Source organism: Balaenoptera musculus, chromosome 16, assembly GCF_009873245.2.
Source record: "Balaenoptera musculus isolate JJ_BM4_2016_0621 chromosome 16, mBalMus1.pri.v3, whole genome shotgun sequence".
NCBI lineage: Eukaryota > Metazoa > Chordata > Mammalia > Artiodactyla > Balaenopteridae > Balaenoptera > Balaenoptera musculus.
Window position 1 is genome coordinate 16,602,867 of NC_045800.1, and position 24,863 is coordinate 16,627,729.

At 35.1% G+C, this 24,863-nt stretch overlaps 1 protein-coding gene across 1 annotated transcript in view; it reads right to left on the minus strand.

The window, feature by feature from the left end:
* Positions 1–24,863, minus strand: part of NHLRC2 (NHL repeat containing 2) — a 62,098-nt gene that overhangs the window by 15,929 nt on the left and 21,306 nt on the right. The window contains 3 exon segments of the mRNA XM_036828314.1: positions 2,777–2,876; positions 16,136–16,265; positions 22,311–22,432. Coding sequence (XP_036684209.1) covers positions 2,777–2,876; positions 16,136–16,265; positions 22,311–22,432 — 352 coding nt within the window.

The following is a 24,863-nucleotide window of genomic DNA, read 5'->3' on the forward strand; positions in this document are numbered from 1 at the left end:
ACTTCCTGACCTCTTCTTAGCTTCATGCAACATTAGGTTCTGAAAGGGAATTAAAAAGATCTAGGTAATCTTTTCTAGCTCTTGATAGTTTAAAGCTTAAATTTTCATTAAAAACGTTTTATTTTCTTGTATATAAGTGGAGACTAGGAAAAAGAATTAAAAGAATAATTAGTGAAAGATAGCCAGGTACTCATTTTAAGAAAATAATATAAGATGATTACACTGCTTTAACTAATCAATTGTACAAATCCATTTCTTATATACACTAAGGAAATTTCCATTTAAAGGACTATCATAATGATTCCTTTTGTAATGCAGAGAAAGTTTTATACCTTGGTTTCTAAGTTTATGTCAGAGGAACTGTAAGGAAGACATGGTAATGTCCTGGGTTGAGGGAAGGGAAGAAGCTGACTTGAGATGCAAAATAATGAGAGACTATATGTATATCATTTCCTAATAGGGCACAACATGCAAAAGTCTAAAATGACCATCATATCATTTACTGGTTGATATGATCCCAATGCTAACTTAGGTAGGGAGCTGGGAGTGGAGGCAAAGGGACACAAAATGTATAAATACAGCCAATTATTCAAGGAACTCGTAAAGATAACCTACTCAGAGAAATACGTGTAATAACGAATATGCCAAACAAATAAAGGAGTTACAACAATTTAAAAAAGGAGTTCCCTTAATTAAAGGTAGAAAGAGTGGGGAGAAACGGTAACTTCTAAAAGCTCAGGAGTTATTACCACTTGAAGATCAGTAACAAAGATAAAGCGTCCTTAAAATTATAATACAGGTCAATGTGATCCAAATGGACACTTTACTATTGCGAACAAGTGACAACTCTACTTATGTGGAAATTTAGTCCACTCTTGACCATCTAGGTCCAAAACAGCCATCGCTTACAAGAGCATATTCTGGTCATCTCTGCTACTCCTTTTTTCCTCATCTTATACGTTATTGGTCCCGTCACTGTTTGGGCGACTATCATCTCTGGCCTGGATAACAGCAATAGCCCCCTCACTGTATCTCTGTCTCTAGTGCTGTCACACGCCAAATGCTGCCAGTGTTCTTTCAAAAACACAAATCTTATGTCACTTCCCAGCTTAAAACTTTCTATAAAGGTATGTGGAATAACTTTCAAATCTCTAAAAAAGACTCACAAGGCGCTTCATGATCTGGCTGCTAATGACATCACTAGGGTCATTTCTTGCCTGGAGAACCTCTACTCTTCCGAACTCCTTCCTACTCTCTATCAGGTTTTAGTTTAGTACCATCTTCCAGGAAGCCTTCCTTGATACCTCAGATCTTATCTATATCAGGTGTTCCTCTTATTTATGTAAGGGACAACTTCAATTTAAAGGACTACTGCAGTGATTCCTTTTGCACACAGCACCTGTACTTCCCAACTATTTTTTGTTTGCTGATCTGATTCTTCCTCTGAAAACCCACTGAGGAGACAGTAACCACATCTTCTCATTTTATTCTTAATATAGTAAACATATCATTTCATCCCTACTGCCAAGCATAGTGCCTAGTTTGCTTAATATTTGTTAGATGAATGATTAAATATTGCAAAACATCATACAAAGCAACACACACATATATACTCTTTAGAATATCTGATATTTTGGATTATCTATATAACTGCCCCTTTCTACTGATAAAAGTAACTGAGGTGACAGGCACTTACTTTCTAGGGTGGTTTGACAGTCTTTATGGTCTATGACTTTCATTCATTTATTTCTTCTGCAGACCCTTACTGAGCTCCTATCGTGTCAGATACTGTGCTAGGTACAGGGGACACAAAAGTGAATGAGAAAGAGTCCTTTCCTTTAAGAGGCAGTCTACTAGGAGAAAACAGTTATGTAAACAAATAAGTGCAACCAAAAACAGAAGGTGAGAGAGAGAGGGGTGAGAGGGAGGGAGAAGGGAGGAAGGGAGAGATGGGAGGGGAGGGCGGGGAAGGGAGGGAAAGAGAAAGCCTGGGGTGTTAGGGAGAATAGGAAAGGCTCTATAGAAAAAATACAAGAAAATCTGTAGAGACACTACTTTTCCATCTTTATATCCCTAACAGCGGCAGCAACGCTACCAACATTCACTGTACATGCCAGGCACTAGGCTGAGCTCTTCACACACATTAATTCTCAAAACAAGCCTATTGAGGTAGATATAAATAAGGAAACTGAGGCTTAGAAAGTTAAAGTGACTCTCCTAAGCTCATGTAGATACTAAGTGGCAAAGCCAGGACTCAATCTCAGGCCTGACTACAAAACCTGAGCTTTTAACTACTCTGCTATGCAGTCTTCAAATATCTGAATGAATGATCAGGGATATTAGAAATATGCATGAAAATAAAAGATGCTTCCAGTTCTCCTTGTAGATGCTCGGTGGGACCGCTCTTCCCAAGCTCCCCAAAGTTGGGTGTGGTCACGAGCCTTACTTGGGCTGATGAAAGGTGAGTAGAAGTGATGTGTGTCACTTCTGAGGAGAAGTTTTCAGAGCCAGTGAGCAACTCACCACCTCCGTCTCTCTCTGCCAGGACAGCTGGCAGAGCTCCGGACGGTGGCTGCTGCATCAGCCTGGGGGGCAGGGTACTGCTCCCCCAGCAAACAATCCTCGTCCTAAGCCACCCAGGACCTGGGCCGCTGCTTATGGTAGCGCGCAGCCCAGCACATCCTGACTAGTACAGTGAGAGCGACGAGGATGGAGACTTCGGGAAGAGCAATTGTGTGAACGCCACGTGTACCCAAAGAAAGATGTTACCACTTACTTTTTCTTTGGTAATCTGCCACAGTCCAACAGGAATGCCCATATCTGATGAGTCCCTGCCATGGCTATCCACAGAATGTCATCTCTTTGGACCTCTGAACCTTTATGAAAATAAACAGTAATTACTATATATATATATCTGGTTAATACAAACATTCCCAATCTTTCAGAAATTTAAATTAAGGGAAGACAGTAGTATGTTTATAAATCATCTGATAGAAGAAAGTAAAAATATTTGCCATGTTTTAAGTCGTTTTGGAAATTTTTCCATTTTCCTCATGAAAAGTTTACTTCTTTAGACTTATAAATTTACATTCACAGAAATCCGAAGTATTCTTAATAGCAAAGTGTCCCTCTGCATCTCTGGGCACAATGTTTTTAAACATCTGATTCCTTATTTTATGTGACAGAAGAAATGGGTTGACACACACTCTCCAAAGAATCTCTGGCACTCAAGTACCTAAATTACATGCTTTAGGAATATAGGAATAGTTCTTTGAACAATTTCTCATGAAAGGACTGTATCTTGTAATAGTTTAAGAAATGTATATTTCTACCCCAGTATTAGCTTTTAGACTTAGACTCACATCACTGCTGCTCTTTAAAAATCTACTGTTTAATTGTTGTGAACCTTTTTCAAAAAGATATGGTTGACATGTAATAAACCTAAGAGTATAATATATTACAATATAGCTGTTTTCTAAAATTAATAATTTTCTGTTTTTTAAGACTGATATTACAACTTATCACAATGTGACAAGGCTCTGTTTCTTAAATTAATTCTATTTTTAAAATATTAAGCTGTATTCTGAAGCTACTTTTACATGTAGTTGAGACATTTTCACTAAAATAATTTGGTCAGACATATGCTAAAATAAATATCTTGGAAATGCTATTTTATTTGTACTTTCTTTAACTTCAAGTAGTTGTGTCCAGAAGGAATTTTTCTTCCTTAACTTGAATTACTTTCAAATGTCTTTTAATTTAACAAAATTAAATTTTGTTAATTTAAATTTTGTTTAACAAAAATAATGTTGATGGTCAATAAACTGTGGTTGCTATGTGCCAAGCACTTTACAGAGATTATCACTTAAATCTTCTCAAAAGGCCCTTCTTACAGGCCCTTTACAAAAGAAACTGAGGCTTAAGACAGGTTAGCTAACTTGCCAGGATCACAGAGCTAGTAAATGAAGGAACTGGAATCTGAACCCAGAAAGTCCAACAAGACTTTAACATGCTGCCTCTTTCGCTGTGTTAACTGCTATCATATGAAATCTAAAGGAAAGTAGTTTATTTCCATTTAATTTTTCATAGTCAAATATTTTTAATAAACATAAATTATATTAAAAGTGACAGTGGCATCCATATATTCTGGGGACTCAGTCTCTGCTTAATCACTTTAGAACTAGATCAAAAGCTTTTCATTATTATATTCTTTTATTTTGTTTTGCCCCTGCCATGTGAAGACAAAGGTTGAAGGTGACCGTCTGTAAGCCAGAAGAGAGCTCTCACCAGAAACCAATCATGCTGGCACCTTGACCTTGGACTTCTAGCCTCCAGAACTGTGAGAAAATAAAATTCTGTTGTTTAAGCCACCCAGTCTGTGGCATTTTGTTATGGCAGCCCGAACTAAGACATTCCCCCTGAGAATAGAAATAAGACAAGGAGATCTGCTATCAACACTTATTTAGCATCATATGAAGGTCCTAATTCATACAAGAAAAAGAAGCAAAAAGCATAAAGATTGGAAATAAAACTATAATCATTAGAAGATGACATGGCTTTAAATTAAAGCCTCTCTACTTTGCCAAAGAAGAGCTGTGTTGGTATATACAGGAGTGAAAGACCAAGTCAGGTCTCCATTATCTACTTCTCCAAACAGGCCAGGCTAGTTCAACTACGGTCTACCTATGAGGCCAAAGCTTCATCGTAATATTAGTGTGAGCATCTATTTGGTCTTGGTCTCTGTGTACTTATTTCCTTTAGAAGCTGGAGGTATGAGAAATAGTGTAGAAGCAGAGGCTGTGTCAGGTCGGGATTCAGGAGTTTATGATTCTACATACCAGTTGATGAGGATGATAATGACGACGGGGGGCATGGTGGTGAAAATGAAAACCATTCAGAACATTTCCTGTTTAAGGCACTGACCTAATAATCACTTTATATGGATTATTTCCTTTAACAACATTAGCAAGTCTAATTATTATCATCTCCATTTTATACAGAAATTGAAATTCAAAGGGGTTAAATAATTTGTTGGTATTCACACAGCTAAACCTGGAAGAATAATCCATTAGTGAGTCCAATTCCAGATTATTAGTGTTCTGATCAGAACGAAGGAACTACAGAAGTGAGCCTGTGCTCTTCTGGCCAATACTCTGCTTGGCCCGTTCTCTTTTCCCTCCCTTCCACCCCTGCCCCATGGACTTAGCTTTGGATTCAATTACCCAAGTGCATTTTAATGTGTGATCAGAAATTGAGATCTGATCAAATGTAACCAAGGCTTTATACTCCAGTATTTGTGGCTAGGTCACTCCTTCTGCCCTTCTCTTCTTGTAGCCTCTGGAATAGCCTGTGGCCAAATAATCTCTTTCAAGTATTTTTTCCAGTCCCTTGCCTTTCCATTTTCGGTTTGGTTCAGCTTATCAACATCTCCTTGAGATTTTTATAATGAGAATCTTATAGCAAACAACAATAACAAGACACTTATATAGTACTATCTATGTGCCAGGCACTGTTCTGGGTGCTTTCCATATATTAATTCTCATAATTCTCACAATAAGCATTTGAGGTAGATATTATTAGTATCTCCCATTTAGATGAGGAAACTGAGGCATCAAGAGGCTGAGTAACTTGTCCAAAGTCACACAACTACTAAGATGTGAAACTAATTAGAACCCAAGTGGTCTGGCCCCAGAGTCCAGTCTCATCACTTCCTTGCTAAACTGCCACTCAAGAAGTTTTTACCCTGCCTAACCATTTCACTGAGGGCTGAAGAGTTTGTTCATGCAAATAAAATGGGAGTTAAAAAAAAAATGGGGGGGGGGTGTAGTCTGGCATTTATAATGTCTATCAAACTAATAAGAATCATGTTTATACTGTTCATCCTGGATTTTTAAATCTAAAGTATATAGTTGTGGGACTTCTCTGGTGGTGCAGTGGTTAAGAATCCTCCTGCCAATGCAGGGGACATGGGTTCGATCCCTAGTCTGGGAAGATCCCACATGCCATGGAGCAACTAAGCCTGTGCACCACAACTACTGAGCCTGCGCTCTAGAACCCGTGTGCCACAACTACGGAAGCCTGTGTGCCTAGAGCCTGTGCTCTGCAACAAGAGAAGCCACCACAATGAGAAGCCCGCACACTACAACAAAGAGTAGCCCCCGCTCACCGCAACTAGAGAAAGCCTGCACACAGCAACGAAGACCCAACGCAACCAAAAATAAATAAGTAAAATAAAATAAAATAAAAAATAAAATTTCCATCCTGTTGGGAAGAAGTCTCTTGACTTTCCCCTCAGCTTTAAAAAAAAAAAAGTATATAGTTGTATCACCAAGTATGGGTATATTAGTTCCTTCTAACAAGAATGTGGCAATCATGAACATTTCAACCGTAAATTAAGAGTGCACTTGGGACTTCCCTCGTGGCGCAGTGGTTAAGAATCCGCCTGCCAATGCAGGGGACACGGGTTCGATCCCAGGTTCAGGAAGATCCCACATGCTGTGGAGCAACTAAGCCCGTGAGCCACAACTAATGAAGCCCATGTGCCTAGAGCCTGCTCTCTGCAACAAGAGAGGCCACCACAATGAGAAGCCCCTGTACTGCAACAAAGAGTAGCCCCCGCTCGCCACAACTAGAGAAAGCCTGCATGCAGCAATGAGGACCCAACGCAGCCAAAAATAAATAAATAAAATAAATTTATTTTAAAAAAAAAGTGTCCTTAGAATCACTGACTTACAGCAGTCACAAATTAAAAATAAAAAAAGGACAATGCCAATAGCTAAAAAGGTTTTGGGAGTTAAGTATTTTTAAAGGCAAAATCCCTCATAATTATCAATTATCAAGAAAGATTAGTGAAATAGTTTCAGAAAACAGGAACAAAATCAGCAAATGAAATATGAATATAAAAATTACCTGCAGTCCAGCTTTTAAAAATTCTGTGTTATTTTAAGCAACTATGACCAAAATAGATCCCACTGACTGGAACCCTCTTAATGGCATCTGTGAAATCATCCATTAGTGTAAATGGTTTTTTCTGCACAGCTTCTAAATCTCCCCTGTAAAGCAAAGCCTTAATCCACCAGGAAAAAGTAACAAAGTCTGCCACTGCCAGGGCACAGGAGAAGACTAATTATAACTGGAGAAGGGGGAGAGGAAAAAAAAAAAAAATCTCTCTACCTCTGGGGGAGGGGCAAGGAAATGTCTTTGGCCAAAGACCCCAGACACCAAGTAGAGATTTCCCACTGCTGGGAGAGAAGCAGGAAACGCTTCAAAACCACTCACAGATATAAGACAGAGTTTAGCTGCCAGAGAGAGAAGGAACAGAATCACTGAAAAAGCTCTAAGCTCTCCACCTCGTTTCATGGAGGCCCAGGCACACAGTGCCTCCCTAAGACTGAGGCTCACCAGAACAACAGAGAACTCTCCCTTAGCCCCAGTGCAACCTAGTACAGAAAGACAGCAGCAGTCTATCACTCGGGGATCTGTGCTGGCTGACTGAAAGCTGACGGTGGAGTACTAACACTAAGAAAAAGTCTCTAGCATCTAGCCCCCCAGGCTTAGGCAACAGCCCACTGCTAGAGGACTGTGAAAGCTATGGTGATTTGACAGAACTCACAGCAATAAAAAAATCCAGATCCAGGCCAGCTTCTGACTAAATTGACTCGACCTCCCATGTTAATGACAAATACTATTGATCTTAGCCTCTATAGTTCCACGCATGACTGGAATTTAACAAAAAATGAGAAGATGCACATAAATGTAAGCAAAACAAAATTAAAAAACAAACAAAAAACCATTTTCAAGAGACAAAGCAATCAACAGAAACAGACTCAGAGATGACCTGAAATTTAGATCTATGACATAGACTTTGAAATCACTATGCTTACTATGGTAAAGAATCTAGAGAAAAAGATGGCCAACATACCTAAATAGATGGGGAATTTGAGCAGATAGATGAAATCTCTAAGAAATAATGAAATGGAAATACTATTAGAAAAAGAATAATATCAGAAATGAAAAATTCCTTCAACAAGCTCATCAGTTGACTAGACACAGCTGAGGAAACAATCAATGACCCTAAAGATAAATCAACAGAAATTATGCACACTGAAACACAAAGAGAAAAAAGGGTGAAAATTTAAAAAGACCCAAAACCATAATATGTAAAAGTTGTTGAATATAATATTAGAATCTAACATATGAGTAACTGAAATCCCAGAAAGAAGAGAAAGGAGCAGAAAAACTATTTGAGAAGATAATGGTTGAGAATTTTTCCAGATAACGAAGGACATCAAGAATCCTAAGCAGGATAACTCCTAGACATATCAATCAAACTGCTGAAAACCAAAGAGAAAATCTTGAAGGCAGCCAGAGGAAAAAACACATTTTTTATACTAAGGAACTAGGAAAAGAATTAAATCAGACTGCTTGTTTATACTATGTAAGCTATAACACAGTGGAATGACATCTTTAAAATATCAAAGAAAAAAAAAAAGCCAATCCAGACTTATTTATGGAGTAAAAATAGCTTTCAAAAATGAATGCTACGGGGCTTCCCTGGTGGCACAGTGGTTGAGAATCTGCCTGCTACTGCAGGGGACATGGGTTCGAGCCCCGGTCTGGGAAGATCCCACATGCCAAGGAGTAACTGGGCCCGTGAGCCACAAATTACTGAGCCTGCGCGTCTGGAGCCTGTGCTCCGCAACAAGAGAGGCCGCGATAATGAGAGGCCAGCGCACCACGATGAAGAGTGGCCCCCGCTTGCCGCAACTAGAGAAAGCCTTCGCACAGAAACGAAGACCCAACACAGCCATAAATAAATAAATAAATAAATTTAAATTGTTTAAAAAAAAAAAAGAATGCTACTTTTTCAGACCCTCCCCCTCCAAAGAAAGGGCCAAGAGAAATCATTGTTAGCATACATGTGCTACAAGAAATGTTAAAGTTAGTTCTTCACGCAAAAGCAAAATTATTCCAGCCAGACACGGGATTTTTAAGAAAACACCAACTTTGGGAAACAGTTTGGCAGTTTCTTATAAAATTACACATACACTTATCATATGATCTAGCAATTTCATTCCTAAGCATTATGCCCAAGAGAAAATATATGTCCACATAAAAACCTGTACACAAACGTTTATAGAGGCTTTAATCGCAATTGCCATAAACCAGAGGCAGCTGAAATGCTTACCAACTGGTGAATTAATAAATTGTGGTACAGCTGTACAATGGAATACTACTCAACAATAAAAAAGAACTACTGATACATGCAAGAACATGGATGAATCGCAAAAGATTATGGTAACTGAAAGAAACCAGACATACAAAACTACACTGAGGAACAAGAAATCATTGTTGCCAGTGGATGGAGTGGGTAGAGTGGGTGGTAGAGGGGGAGGGAGGGAGATTGAACAGAGTCATGAGAGAACTTTTTGGGGTGATGGAAATATTCTATATCTTGATTGTAGCAATGGTTATAAAGAGTCTTCATAATAGAACTTACACCTATTAAGGGTAAATGTTACTTTCTGTAAATTATTACCTCATCATTTGGACTGAAAAAAAACCTTATAAACACCAAGTCAGTGTGATAATAGTTATTCAGATATAAAAATACTACAACTGTTTTTATTTTGTTAAAATAAAAACACACTAGTCACATTATATAAAATTTATTCCTCAAAAAAATTTTGTATCACCTGATAAGAGGATAAATGTATTTTATTTAGAGCATATTAATGGAAGTCAGAGAAGCATATTATCTAAGCTGTAGATTACCAGACAAGCATACTAAATAGTTGGACTTCAATCATTAAAGGTCAAATAAGTACAACTAAATTTCTATCTAGGGAAATGCTGATTAAAGGGCCAAGGAAGGTTAATGGGATTTGGGCACACTATCCTTTCTGTAAATGATTTTAAATCAGGTGAAGTCTGAAGTGCTTAGAGACTATCAGGGGTTCTGACCTTTACGATAAAAAAAATTCTCGGGTTATTGTCTGGCATGAGTGGAGACAGCACAGACTTGATATGCATTGTAGAAACATGGCAATGTTTCTGGTGAAAAAATGAATTTATTGGAGTTATTTTAAATTATTTTTAGTGCATTATAAAGTTTTGACCATATTTAGAGTGATATTCAAAAATGGACAAAGATGAAAATAACTTTTGTAAAGTGATTTTTTGTAAAAATCAATTTATGTGAATTATTTCCATGCTTTTATCACTGTAATGGCATAATCAGGTTAAATATTCAGGTACTATTTAAAATACAAACACACACACATTTACATATTACATACATATTTAAAATAATCAGAGGTATTTCAAGTCCCTTTCCCTAATCTCTTTTTGAAGTACGCTGTTCATTATCTGAGTCTCTTGGTGGGGTATATATTCAACGGTATATTGTCTGTTATTTTTCACTCTCTTTATCTGATCTATTTTCTTTCCTTTTAAGGTTTAATTTTTACTTAAATATGCATATGAATGGATAACTGTTCTACATAAAGTTTAAATAATAACTAAACATCCATGTGCACAACACCAACTCAAGAAAAGGGAAGATTATTTGAAAACTTCTGCATCCCTCTGTGAGCATATCCTCCTCCTCTTCCCAGAAGGAACTACCAGTCTAAAAATTTGTTTTTCATTATCTTCTTTGATTTAAAAATTTTACCATGTCTGAATGGATCTCTCAATGTATAGTTAGTCTTGCTTGCTACTGAACATTCTATAAAAGGTGCTTTTTCCACTCAACAGATTTCCTGATACTTCTCCATGCTGTCAGGTGTAGCTGTGGTCCATTGTTTGCACTGCAGAACAGCTTAATATATGAAGATACCACAATACCTTATCTATTTTTCATGTTTTCCTTCTGATAATTCCATCCTTTCTCATATTCCTAACTATGGCAGAATTTCAGAAATATTCTATATAATTCTTAAAGTATTAAAGAATTTAAGTGCTTACAAGAACAATTTTTCTTAACCACCGTCCCCTTCAAGTTGCATTTAATCCCACATCTGCTTAAACCAGTTGTACAATTACATAATTTAAATATATTCAAACCAATTCAATATGAATGAATTGGAAGGAAGTTTTTCCTCTGAAAACAAAGTTAATACTTTGGAAAGACAATAAAGGCAAGTAGCAACGTCAAATTATTAGTGAATAAGATGTGGAAAGACAATTGGAAAGAACAGGTTTTAAAAATTTCAGCCCTGTTTTCTTTGCAGGTGTTTTAAAAACTCATCACAGTTTAAGGAAACCAAAACAATACATTGTGATTTGTATAAGACTGTCAGAAAAGACACACTTAAACATCAAAAGACTGGTTTAAAAATGTACATTTTATAAATGTACATTTATAGTTCTTAATGCATTTTTAGTTTTATGATTAACAGATTCTTTTTTCCACATGGATCAATTATCATACCCAATCAGTTCAGTAAATTATTCTACTGGATTTATGTACTTCTACTTTTATTTCACAAAGTATTCAGGTAGTTACAAGGAAATAAACCCTAGTAAGATAAATAAATTTAAAATAAGAAAATTGAAGCAATAGGTAAATAGAGTAGAAAGGAAAGATGCAGCCAAGTAATATTAAAAAATGAATGTCATGTTTCCATTATACTTTGCTAGAGACAAATCTGTCTCCAAGTTTCCTAGGAATCAATATAACAATGCAAACATAATCACTTATGATATTCAAATTATCCAGGAGCTTAAAAACAAACTTGATACTTAGAAAAAAACATAATTATCTATAACACAGAAAAATTCTCTGGTAGATAATCAGAGGTTATTTATAAGACAATAACTGAAATTAGCAGCAAACCCTTATAGTAAAAACAGTTCAGAAGTCCCATAGGACTGTTTTTGATGAAATATATAATATGAAACATATACACATATAAATGAATGTAAGATATGTTGATGTGTTAATATATTTTTAAATGAATGACATGATATCAAAATATAGTTTAGTAAAAACAATTGTAAGGAGAGCAATTATTCTATGATCCAATTTCCCCATACTCTGACAATATGCATTAATCCAGGATTAGACTTCAGAGTGATTTAAAGCAGTGGCTCTTAAAATGTTTTGGGGTAACACACCACTTTGAAACTCTGATGAGAATCTGACCAATTCCCCCAAACCTCAAATAGAATTTCTGGGAAATTTAAGTACTTTGCAAAATCTAACCATAAATGCCTTGGGTATATAACTCAAGGTTAAAAACTTTTGTAGTCATTGTGATTATAGGTCCTTCATACAGTATTTGAAAACCATTTTCTCTTAGCATTTTGAAAGGTGTTGAGCTTATTTAAGTGCATTCAAGATTACTCCTCTTGCCAAATACCTGGAGTGAAGCTAATTTAAACTGTAAGTTAAATGTGGAACCATATGCTTTTAATGATCTATTGAGCTAAGGTAGGATTCACTTCCTTTTCTAAAAGTTGAGCTTAATAAAGACACAAGCCTCAGCACATCACTCCAGTTGGAAGCTGAGGGAGTACCTGTCAACAGAGCCAATATTTTCCTTGGAAAGCAATTTGGGTACACTCTCAATACGAGATAAACTACCAGAAATTCCATGCCATAAAGTATGACTGAAAAATTTTTAGCCTATAAAAATATGTAAGTACTCTATTAAATAAATCCAACTTAGTAAAGCATCCGGTAAAGTACACCCTGTTTTTAAGCAATGTAAATTCTGAAATATGTAACAGATTGAATTACTGGTCTCAAGTCTTTATTCCTCTGTGGTAATAACACAACCACACCCTTGCCATTGCCTCATTGTAGGCAAAGTGCATATCCCTGCCCCATAACTTTGAGCTTAGCTATGTGACTTGCTTTAATGACAGTAGGTAAGCAGATATGACATGAGCAAAGGCTTTACATGTGTGTAACTGGGCTTACTCTCCTGTGCTCCTGCCTTTTGCCAAAAGAATATACCTCAGTCAGCTACTGGCTCAAGGAAAAGGAGAAACAAATGGAGCAGATCTGGACCCAAAAAACAGTCTGGAACCCAGCCCAGGCTCAGCCTTGATCAACTGAACCGCAACCCTGTATGTAAGTGAGAAATAAAGGTTTAGGTTTATATGAGTTTGGGGATGATTTCTTATGAAGCTTTACTGTGGCAATTACTGACAGTAAACACAGGCTGTAAGATGTAAAATATAAATATCAATAACTGAATTGCTATATGGACTATTAACTATAAATCACTGGGGGCTTACATATTAAGAGAATTGTTTTTTCCTTGAGGGAAGGTAATAACATACCAAAATAACAGTTCTCATCCACTTTGACTATTTTACTAACAGATATATTTCAGACTGTTTTTCCATCTATAAGATTATGTTCAAATAGCTCAGGTGTGTACCAAAAGCAGGGAGGCAAGACCAGTTAAGTCCTGATGGGGATGAGTATTTTTAACCCTGAAATTATTTAGAATTGCTGGCGCACGGTGATAAAAAGAAGATCGAGGTGTAGTTGGTTTTCTTATTGTTTTTAAACTCTCTACATATAATATGTCCCCTTACTGATTGCTCTTGAGACACACTGCTCCCTCTACCTTCTCAACCCCTCCCCACTGTGAGCCACTAACACAACTCTTCATTGTCAGGGCACCAAATTCCAAAACTGGAATTTTCAAAACTAACTTACACAAAATACCTAAGTTACATATATCAAGTGCAGGTAGTACCAGAAGTTCATTCAGTTACTTTATAAATATTAAAAGGTTTATAAAAAGTTAATCACAGGGCTTCCCTGGTGGCACAGTGGTTGAGAATCTGCCTGCCAATGCAGGGAACACGGGTTCGAGCCCTGGTCTGGGAAGATCCCACATGCCGCGGAGCAGCTGGGCCCGTGAACCACAACTACTGAGCCTGCACGTCTGGAGACTGTGCTCCGCAACAAGAGAGGCCGCGACAGTGAGAGGCCCGCGCACCGCGATGAAGAGTGGCCCCCGCTCGCCACAACTAGAGAAAGCCCTCGCACAGAAACGAAGACCCAACACAGCCAAAAATAAATTAAAAAAGAAAAAAAAAAGTTAATCACAATGAAAAAATTAAGGTCTTTGAATTATAACCAAATTGGCATCATAAAAAAATTATCTCAAATGTAAAATCATCCAACTAAGATGGTGCTTAAGTCACTCTATAAATATATTAAAATCATACAAACCATTTAGCTCCAAGTTCCATTTTCAATATATTCTACTAAATTTCTTTCTTCGTTACTCTGGTTTTAAACATGTAGATAACCATGTCAGCAACGCAGAGGGCCAGTGAAAAATAAGAGTACTAGCGCTCCTGAATTATCTTTTAGTCAAGTAATATATAGGTAATAAAGATTGTAAAAATAAGGCAAATCTCATTTTCAATTATCTGAGTAATTCAGTAGGATAAAGTTTTTACTTTTTTTTTTTATTTTTTTTTATTTATTTATTTTTTTTTATAGGGGTTGTTTCTTCCTTTATCTATTTATTTATTTATTTATGGCTGTGTGTGTTGGGTCTTCGTTTCTGTGCGAGGGCTTTCTCTAGTTGTGGCAAGCGGGGGCCACTCTTCATCGCGGTGCGCGGGCCTCTCACCATCACGGCCTCTCTTATTGTGGAGCACAGGCTCCAGACGCGCAGGCTCAGTAATTGTGGCTCACGGGCCCAGCTGCTCCACGGCATGTGGGATCTTCCCAGACCAGGGCTTGAACCCGTGTCCCCTGCATTGGCAGGCGGACTCTCAACCACTGCGCCACCAGGGAAGCCCAAAGTTTTTACTTTTTAAATTAAGTTTTATTTTTTAATTTTATCTTTTTCTTCCAGTTTTATTTATATAATTGACATATATAGCACTGTATAAGTTTAAGATGTACAACATAATGATTTGACTCACATACATCATGAAATAATTACATTAAGTTTAGTGAATATCCATCACCTCATATAGATTAAAAAAGAAAAGAAAAACCAATTTTTTTCCTTGTGATGAGAACTCTTAGGATTTACTCATCTTAACAACTTTCATACACACATACAGCATTGTTAGTTATATTAATCATGTTGTACATTATAGCCCTACTTCTTAAGTATCTCATAACTGGAATTTTGTACCTTTTGACCACCTTCATCCAAATCCCCCACCCCTGCCTCTGGTGACCACAGATCTGATCTCTTTTTCTATACGTTTGTTTGTTTTTTGAAGTATAATCGACTACAACTCTATGATAGCTCCTGGTACACAACGTAGTGATTTGATATTTCTATACACTGCAAAATGATCACCGTAAGTATAGTTACCAAAGATATTGTATTATTATTGACTATATTCCTCATGTTGTACATTGCATCCCTGTGACTCATTTCTTTTGTAACTGGAAATTTGTACCTCAATTTTCCTCACTTATTTCACTCATCCCCACCATCCCCTTCCCTGTTTGTTGTCTGTATCTATGACTCTGTTTCTGTTTTGTTATGTTTGCTCATTTGTTTTTAGATTCCACATATAAGTGAAATTATACAGTATTTGTCTTTCTCACCCTCTAGATCCATTCATGTTGTCACAAATGGCAAGATTTCATTCTTTTTTATGGCTGAGTAATATTCCATTGTATATAGGTAAAGTTTTTTTTAACTACTCAAAAGAAGCTATAATAATTAAATAAAAATTTTATTGATAATCTAAAAAAAAACCCGTTGTCATTTCTTGATTTTTCACATGACGGTAAATAAAAAGGACATTGTTAAACAGTATAGTGCGTGAATAATCTTTTGAAATTCTGAAACTATAATCCTTCCAATGTCAGAATATTCAGAACTATCTTAATTGGAAGCTGCAACTAAGATGAAATTCTTTAACATTAGAGAAATACATACCCTATCTTGTGTATAAAATATAATATGTATGTAATGTTACATGTTATATATAATGATATATTTACTCTATCTTCTATATATTACTGCTGGCTTTGTTTTTATGCAATTAACAAATCCCAAGTCATTGGTATAAAAGCATAAAATAACTAGTAAAAGAATTAATCCAAATGAATGTTCCCATAATATCTTAAAAATCTTACTTTTACTTAGCAAAATTTACTTATATTTAATATCAAAAGTTTACATACCTGACCTTCCAAAAACTACATCCCAAGGAGAACTAATGGGCTGTTCTTCTCCTTTAGCTCCACCTTCTTTATCTGTACCTTGAATTCCAATGCCAGCTACAGTGCTCACCGTCTCAGCTTCTAGGTCAATCTATAGACATTAATACAGGTTTTATGCAATGCATCTATTTCCAGTAGAACATACAGAAAACATGTACTTTATTTACAGTATATATGAACTTATTATATGTTAATTAATAAAACCGAGTGGTTTTTAGTGTGTTAAAAAAAAAATGTGCAACATACTTAAAAAAAAAAAAGCTTTAAAAAAAGGCTAATCAAGTACATGGTGACCTTGTTATAGAAATGCATAAAACTCAGTCCTTTTCATTTCTCCATCCGTCCATTCCCCCACTTTCCTCTTACTCCCCTCCCTCATCATGCCTCTACCAGAACTGCTGTTGATCTCATCTCAACTATAAAATATTTTAAAAGCAGGTGAAATTTGAAAATTTAAAGCAGAATCAAGGAAAACATTTGCTTCTTAAAATTAAATGTATTTCAATTATGCTTGGCTAGTAATTGACACATATGGAGCTTAATATGTGGTAAGAACTAATCCAAGTATCATCCATCCATCCATCTTAATAACCCTATGACTGTGATTTTGATTACTTTAGAGGAAACTGAGGCACAGATCATTAAGTAAGATCCCAAGATCCCACAGCTAGTAAGTCAAGGATTTTGGATTTGAACCAGTTCTAGCTTTACTACGTTATATTGCCTCTGCTTCATAAACCAAAAAATCAATGCATTCTACTGAAAAAAGATGCTCTGGTTTCATCTCCTGAGACACTTTCAACATTTTATCATGAAAATTTTCAAACACAGAGAAAGCTGAAAGAATACTGCACCAAACATCCATATATCAACAGTTCACTGACTTGCTTTATCACATATCTCATCCAGCTATCAATCCTTCAATTCATTTACATTTTTTGATGCATTTCAAAGTAAATCATAAACATTAGTACACTGTCCCTAAATATTTCAGTAGGCTTGTCATTAACTAGAGTTCCATATTTTTTCAGATCTTTTTCCTTTTTTGAGGCAAAACTTACAACGAAATGCACAAATCTTAAGTGTATCACCTGATAAATTCTCAAAAATGCATAAACCTGTGTGGCCCCAACTTATATAAAGATACAGAATGTTACCTTCACTCCAGAAAGTTCCCTCATACCTCTTTACAGTCCTTCTTGACCCCAGTGGCAAACAGTGTTAATCTTTTTTTTTTCCATCACAGATTAGTTGTAACTCTTCTAGGATTTCAGATAAATGGAATCATACAGTAATGAACTCTTTTGTGTGAAGCTTCTTTCATTTAACATGTTTGAGATTTATTCATGTTCCTTTTTATTGCTAAGCAGTATTCCATATAAGGAATACATCACAGTTCATTTATTTATTTTCTTACTGACAGACAGCTGGGCTAATTTCCAGTTTGGGGGCCTTCAAATAGAGTTGCTATTAATATTCTTGTGTAAGCCTTTTTGTGGACATGCTTTCACTTCTCTTGGGTACACACAGAGGACTGTAGCTGCTATGTTATAGGGCAAGTATATGATTAGTTTGATTAAAAAAACTCCCAAAAGGTTTTCTCCAGTGCTCTATCATTTTCTATTCCCACCAATGATGTATGAGAGTTCAAACTGCTCCACATCCTTGCCAACCTATGGTATTGTCAGTCTTTTTAATTTTAACCATTATACTGGATATACAGTGGTATTTCATTGTGGTTTGAACGTACATTTCCTTCTCAGCTCGTGATGTTGATCACTTTTCTATGTGCTTGTGGTCATTCTTATATCTTCTTTTGAAAAATATTCAAATCTTTGGCTCATTTTTCATTGGTTTGCCTTCTCATTTTTCAGTTGTAGAAGCCTTTATATTTCATGGATACTAACCCCCTTCATAGATGTGTTTTTGTGAATTTTTGTGACTATTTTCTGACAGCCTGTGGTTTTTCACTTTAACAGTGAAGTTTAATAGAAGTTTTATATTTAGATAAATCTGAATTTATAGTTTTTTTCTTTTATGATTATTGTTTCTGTGTCCTGTCTTTGAGAAACCTTTGCCTACATGCAAGTCACAAGGATATTCTCATGTTTTCTTGTAAAAGTTTCAGTTTTAGCATTTACATTTAGGTCTGTGATGCATCTTGAATTGATGTTTGTATATGGTGTGTGAAGTAGGGGTCATGTTTATTTTTTCCCCATGTTGGTATTTAGTTGTTCAAGCACAATGTGCAGAAATGACTTTCCTTTCTCCCCTGATTGATTTGATGCTTTTTAGAAAATCAAGTGACATGTAAACACTGATGTGTATAAAATTGATGACTGATAAGAACCTGCAGTACAAAACAAACAAACAAAAAAAAACAGCTAATACTAAACTTTCTTTGGGTTATTTGTATGGAAATATGTTAATATAAATGTTTCAGACATTACATGAAATTTATAAAAATCTTATTATGTTCTGGTATAATGTTATAAGTCATAATTCTAGTTATTACTTTAAAATGTATATCTCAGAAATAACTAAATTTCCTTGTCAATTGCATTATTATGAACTTTCATCAAATCTTTAACCGTGGTCATTTTTAAGTCTTTTGTCATTTACAGACAGTTCTGGGTGTACTCTGATGGTTTTGCAAAAATGTTCCTATAAAAGGGTTTCATCTTCAAGGAATTCATGGAAAAGACTGACAAGTACAGGTTTCTGGTAACTGACTATACTGCTGAACTGAATGAATAAGCATTTTCAGAACTCTAATGGAAAACTGATGAATTCATAAAAGTGCTAACAAAAGAGCAAGAAGAAGAAAAAAATTAATTACATGGGACTGAGTGAACTGAGGAGGATGATTATAATTTTTGTGACTTTCTCTTTGAATAAAAAAAAAAAAATCCCACAAGGACTCAGAGGCAAAAAATACACAAATCAATTTTCATTGCAAAGTAAAGGAGCTGTTACAGTGGAGGATTACTAGACTGAATGTCAATATTATGACATAGTATGAGTGTGTTTCGTGTTTGGTAATTGCAATCATTGTTGCTTTTGTTGTGGTCATCCATTTACAATGCTTGGTGTCAGTTTATTTATCTCTTGTAAAAATAAAATACAGTGTGTGTGTACGGAAAAAAAAAAAAAAGGTGAAAAGACAACTCACAGAATGTGGGAAAGTACTGAAAATCATATATCTGATAAGGAATTTGCATCTAGAATATATAAAGAACTCTTACAACTCAATAATAAAAAACACAAAAAACCCAATAAAAAATTGTCAAAGAATCTGAATAGACACTTCTCAAAAGAAGATAAACAAATGGTCCATATACGTAGGAAAAGATGCTCAACATCATTCCTCATTAGAGAAATGCATATTCCAAACCACAATGATAGGCCACTTCACACCTAGTAGAATGCCTAGAAATTTAAAAATGGAAAATGAAAAAAAAAAAAAAAAAAGAAAATGGAAAATGATAAGTAATGGTGAAGATATGGAGAAATTGGAACCCACATATATTGCAGATAGAAATGTAAAATGATGCAACCACTGTGGTTTAGCACGTTCTCAAAAAGTTAAACACAAAATATAAAACATACGAATCAACACTTCCAGTATTTACAACACCTACCCAAGAGAAATAAAAATGTATGTCCACACAATACTTATATGTGAATTATTTATAAATAGCCAAAAATTGGAAAACACCTTAAATGTCCACCAACTGGTAAAAGGATAACATGTGGTTTATACATGCAATAGAATGCTATCCAGCAATACAAAGGAATTAATTACTGACATGTTACATCATCAATGAACCTCAAAAACATTACACAGAATGAAAGAAGCCAGACACATAAGACCATATATTGTATGATTCTGTGTATATGAAATGTTCAAAGAGGCAAATTTACAGAGACAAAAAGTAGATTAGGGCTGGGGGTGGGAACGGGGATTAACTGTAATTTGGCATGAGGGTTCTTCCTAGGAGGATGAAAATGTTCTAAAAATGATTTATGGTGATGGTTACACAACTTGTTAAATTTACTAAAAATTCCTGAATTATATTCATGAAATGGGTGACCTTTGTACTATGTAAAATATATCACAATAAAGTTGTTAAAAACACACACACACAAAATACTACATGTTTTACAAGGTCACAGATAAATAAGAAGATGTGAATTAAACATATCAGAAAGGCTGCCTATAGGAGTACTTATGTACAGGGAATGGCAGGGGAAATGGGAATGGAGATGAAGAGGAATTTACAAATTAATAAATAAGTTAATCTAACAAGAGACAGGTCGGCATGGAACAATGATGTTCATGAGCTGTGAATGTAGGCGTATGATCAACCCTCTGCAAAGGAGATCTTAAACAAATGTAAAATACAATAAATATTTTATACTTTTAAAACAAAAGGAAGAAATCATAATTCTCTCATTTCCATTTTTGCAGACACTAAACTAAGTCATAAAAATGACTTCGAGTAACCTATATTTGTTATAATGATTATGCTACTTAAAAAGTATTTGAAATGCAGTCAATACTCCAAAACCCACTAAGTCCTAAAGCAAGAGAAATAACATAAAATCAAAAAAGGACAAGTACTCCCTGTATGTTGTGGGCTACGTATCTTACTACTTCAATATCCTGTTAGATATCTATGACACTATGGTGAATTTTAGAAGCATAGAACCCCCAAAAGATAATGATAAAGAAATACTGACCTCTAAGGAGTTAGTAACATAAAAGCACTTTTCCCAGAGTATACAACATTAAGCTATTAGTCCTATGAAAAGTTCTGCCTAAAAAGGGCTCCTTGGTGAAATAAGTTTAGAAATACCACACACACATCCCCCCACTAGTGTATTCACAATATATTAGCATATTAAAATATATTAGCAAGACTTTCAAAAAATAAGTCTGCTTTAATTTATAAATCTACCAAATCCTTTTTTCATGTAACATTATTTCATATTAAGAGGAATTTACGCTTTAGGAAATGCTTCATTCTACAGATGTTATTTGCTCATAAATTCATTCAACAAATATCTAATAAACACCTACTGTGGGCCAGGCACTGTTATAGGTGCTTAGGATTTCAGTAGTAAAGAAAACAAATGTCATACCCTCATGGAGATTTACATTACAGTGGTTATTATTAAATGTTCTACATATGTTTTTTCCTATTATATATATATTAGTTGATAATTTTGTAATATAAATGGTCAAAAATATCAAGAGAGAGAAATAGCGAGAAAAGCAAGGAAGTACCTAAATGTACTTAGGTACAATATGTAGTACATATATGTTCAGACAGAATGGGTTAGATGAACTTACTTATTTTCCAAATAGAAATAACAACTTAAAGACCAACAGGTTACAGTCAGAATACTCATCAATAAGAAATGTTTAAAATAACTAGATAATACTATGCAGTCATAGTCATATGACTAACATGGAAAAAAACAGTTAAAAAAAGAATGTAGAAATTATGTATGTACATTATGATTCCATTTGTTTAAAAAAGAAGATTCTCTAGAGACAGTCCTTTCAATATAAAATTATTTGTACATGAGTAGAAAATTTCTGAAGACACAAATTTTAACAATGGTTGGTTATCCCTGGAGAGCCTGGATAGATAATTAGGAGACCTTTTTTACCTTTATGTATTAATTCATTTTTTTAAAAACAAGATCATATATTACTTTTATAATGAGATAAAAGAAATTTTAAGACTAATTGACAGATAAGTATTCCCAGACAAAGCATAAGAGCTGAAGGGATGCAGGAGTGGTATGGTTTTTTTTTTTTTCTAAGTTTGAGAAAATTTAACTGAAAAAGGACAAAGCATCACTTTATAAATAGTAGTTAGGAAAATACCTCAAAATGAGGAGCTTTTGGGTGATTAGGTACATGACTTTAAAATAAAGGATTAAAAAAACGATTTGATGGGTTTGTCTAAGAATAAAGTTAAAGCAAGTAACCTCAGAAAAAAGCTGAATGAGGATGATCTGAAGTATCTAAGCAACACCCTCTCACTTCAAATATTTATGTAGCAAGTAAATATAAGTTTTTCTGATTAGAAGGATTAAAACTTAATTTAAAATGGAAAATTACCTTTCTTATAAGGTGGTTTTCTGTATCTGCCACATATATGATATTATCCATTATGGCCACACCTTGTGGTGAGTTAAAAGTTGACTCTGAAAACATTCCATCTTTTCTTCCAGGGTTGGGTCCTACAAGACAAGATAGCCGTAAGACAAAATTTTTCCACTTAGAGTTATCTCAAAGTAACACCGAAAAAATAAAATTTGTATTTAAAGCTGGGATTTTAATATAAATAACTTGATACTTCTACCTAAAAACTAAACTGTATCCCAAGATACCTATTTTTCTCAAGAGTAAATTTTGCTAATGACAGGGCTTACTAGATAATGGTTACTAGTACACTTTAGTAGTATATATCAGAAGAAATTACTTCAAAAAGCATCTGAATTACCTATTATCTAGACTAGAAAGAAATAAAAAATAACTTAAATCTTTTACAATCTAGATGAATGATTTTTAACAATTTTGGAAGATAAACTCCTTTGATTATAACTGAAAATTACAAACCCTTTCCTTACAAAAATACACACGCCCATAAAATGTCACAGGAATTTCAAGGGGTTCCTAAATCATGAGGATCATTCAAGCATTTCTTAATAGCCCATGAATCCCAAGTTAACAGACTTCGTTTAAACACTAGCTCTTCCTAGCTGATTATCTGGGCAAGTTCTGTGTGTCTCAGTTTCTCTTTTGTAAAATGGAATTAATAATATACCTAACTCATAGCACTCTGAGGACTAAATAGTACAGGTAAAGTGCTTAGAAAAATGCCAGGCATATTTTTGTTTGCTCTTATTACTATTATTAATAATACTATTTATTATTGTTGGTGATGAGAGTTCCCTGGGGAAAAAAAAGGGAGAGTACTGTGATCACTTCAGATTGGAAAATACTGTATACTATAACCTCCTCTCATATATTCATGAGATACATTAGGCAGAGTAAAAGATCTGAGTACAGTGACACCACCACCACCAAAAATCTTTTAAAGCACATCTGACCAGTATTTCCTGAGTGTATCTGACCACAGAATTCTTTTTTAAAAATTGTAGAATAACTATAAGTTTATCACAAGATGACAATATTCCTAGAAACACGTTTGGAAAAGGTAGCTTGCTGCTGGTTCCTCTGTTTAACAAAGGAGAATATCCATCTAAACTATTTAGAAAATTTTAGAATCTATTAAAAACTTTTAACCATTTAAATGTAACTTGCTATAACAGATGCTTTTTGAGTAACAACTGTCAGAACTTCCTGTTATTAACCAAAATACCAAGTTGCCCAAGCAAAATAAACAACACAGAACACACACAAACTCTAACAGAAACAACAAACAAGAAACAAATGAATTCAAGAGCTAAGGGAATGATACCTTGGCATACTAAGAATAGCCCCAGGGCTTAGGAAACAATCAGTTTATTTTTTGGTTTATTTATTAATTTATCTGCATCAGGAATGTTGATATCCCTACTTTATGTACTAACACTGCATGTGTGACTAAAATAGGATTGCAAAGAGATGAATTACTTTTCTCTTTGACTAATTATGTTGTCAGATGTCAGTTCAGCCTGGTGAGCAGGATTAATAATGTACTTAACAGATTTTATTAATTATATGTCAATAAGAGCCCTTTTTAGGTCAAGACCAGGGAGATATGGAAGAAAATGATCTATGCCTGTATGATACTTTTATTTCACTACAACCAAATGGAATGGATTCAGAAGTATGCTTAAGTTCTTATGGAAGGAGAGAAAAGTATAATAATATACAAATCCTACGTTATTTCATAATCTAAGACTCAACTTCCTAGGGTATTGTTGTGGTCTTAAAAAACATATGGCTAGGGAATTCCTTGGTGGCGCAGTGGTTAAGAATCCGCCTGCCAATGCAGGGGACATGGGTTCGAGCCCTGGTCCAGGAAGCTCCCACATGCCGCAGAGCAACTAAGCCCGTGCGCCACAACTACTGAGCCTGTGCTCTAGAGCCCGCGAGCCACAACTACTCAGCCTGCGTGCCACAACTACTGAAGCCCGCTTGCCTAGAGCCTGTGCTCCGCAACAAGAGAAGCCACCACAATGAGAAGGCCGTGCACCGCAACGAAGAGTAGCCCCCACTCGCTGCAACTAGAGAAAGCCCGCACGCAGCAACAAAGACCCAACGCAGCCATAAACAAACAAATAAATATATATATATACCTATATATGGCTATATTTTGATGGAAAGTGAAATACTTCCATTTAAATGCCCAAACATCTAAAATGTATATAATACTTTCATAAGATACAATAGTGTGGCAGTTTTTTGAAAAAACAAGATGGGATATATGAATATACTTGAAAATTACACAAAAGATTTCCTCCTTTTGATCTTAATGGAGTTTTTTGGGTAGTTTTGTTTGTTTTTGAGGGAGTGAGAAGAGATTAATTCAGACACAATTAACAAAATAATTTCTGATGAAGTTAAAATCAGTCTATATTGCCCTTCTACAATTAGTTCTTATTTATAAATTTCAATTTTAATACATTTCCTTGAACTATTTTTTTACATGTATAACGTAAA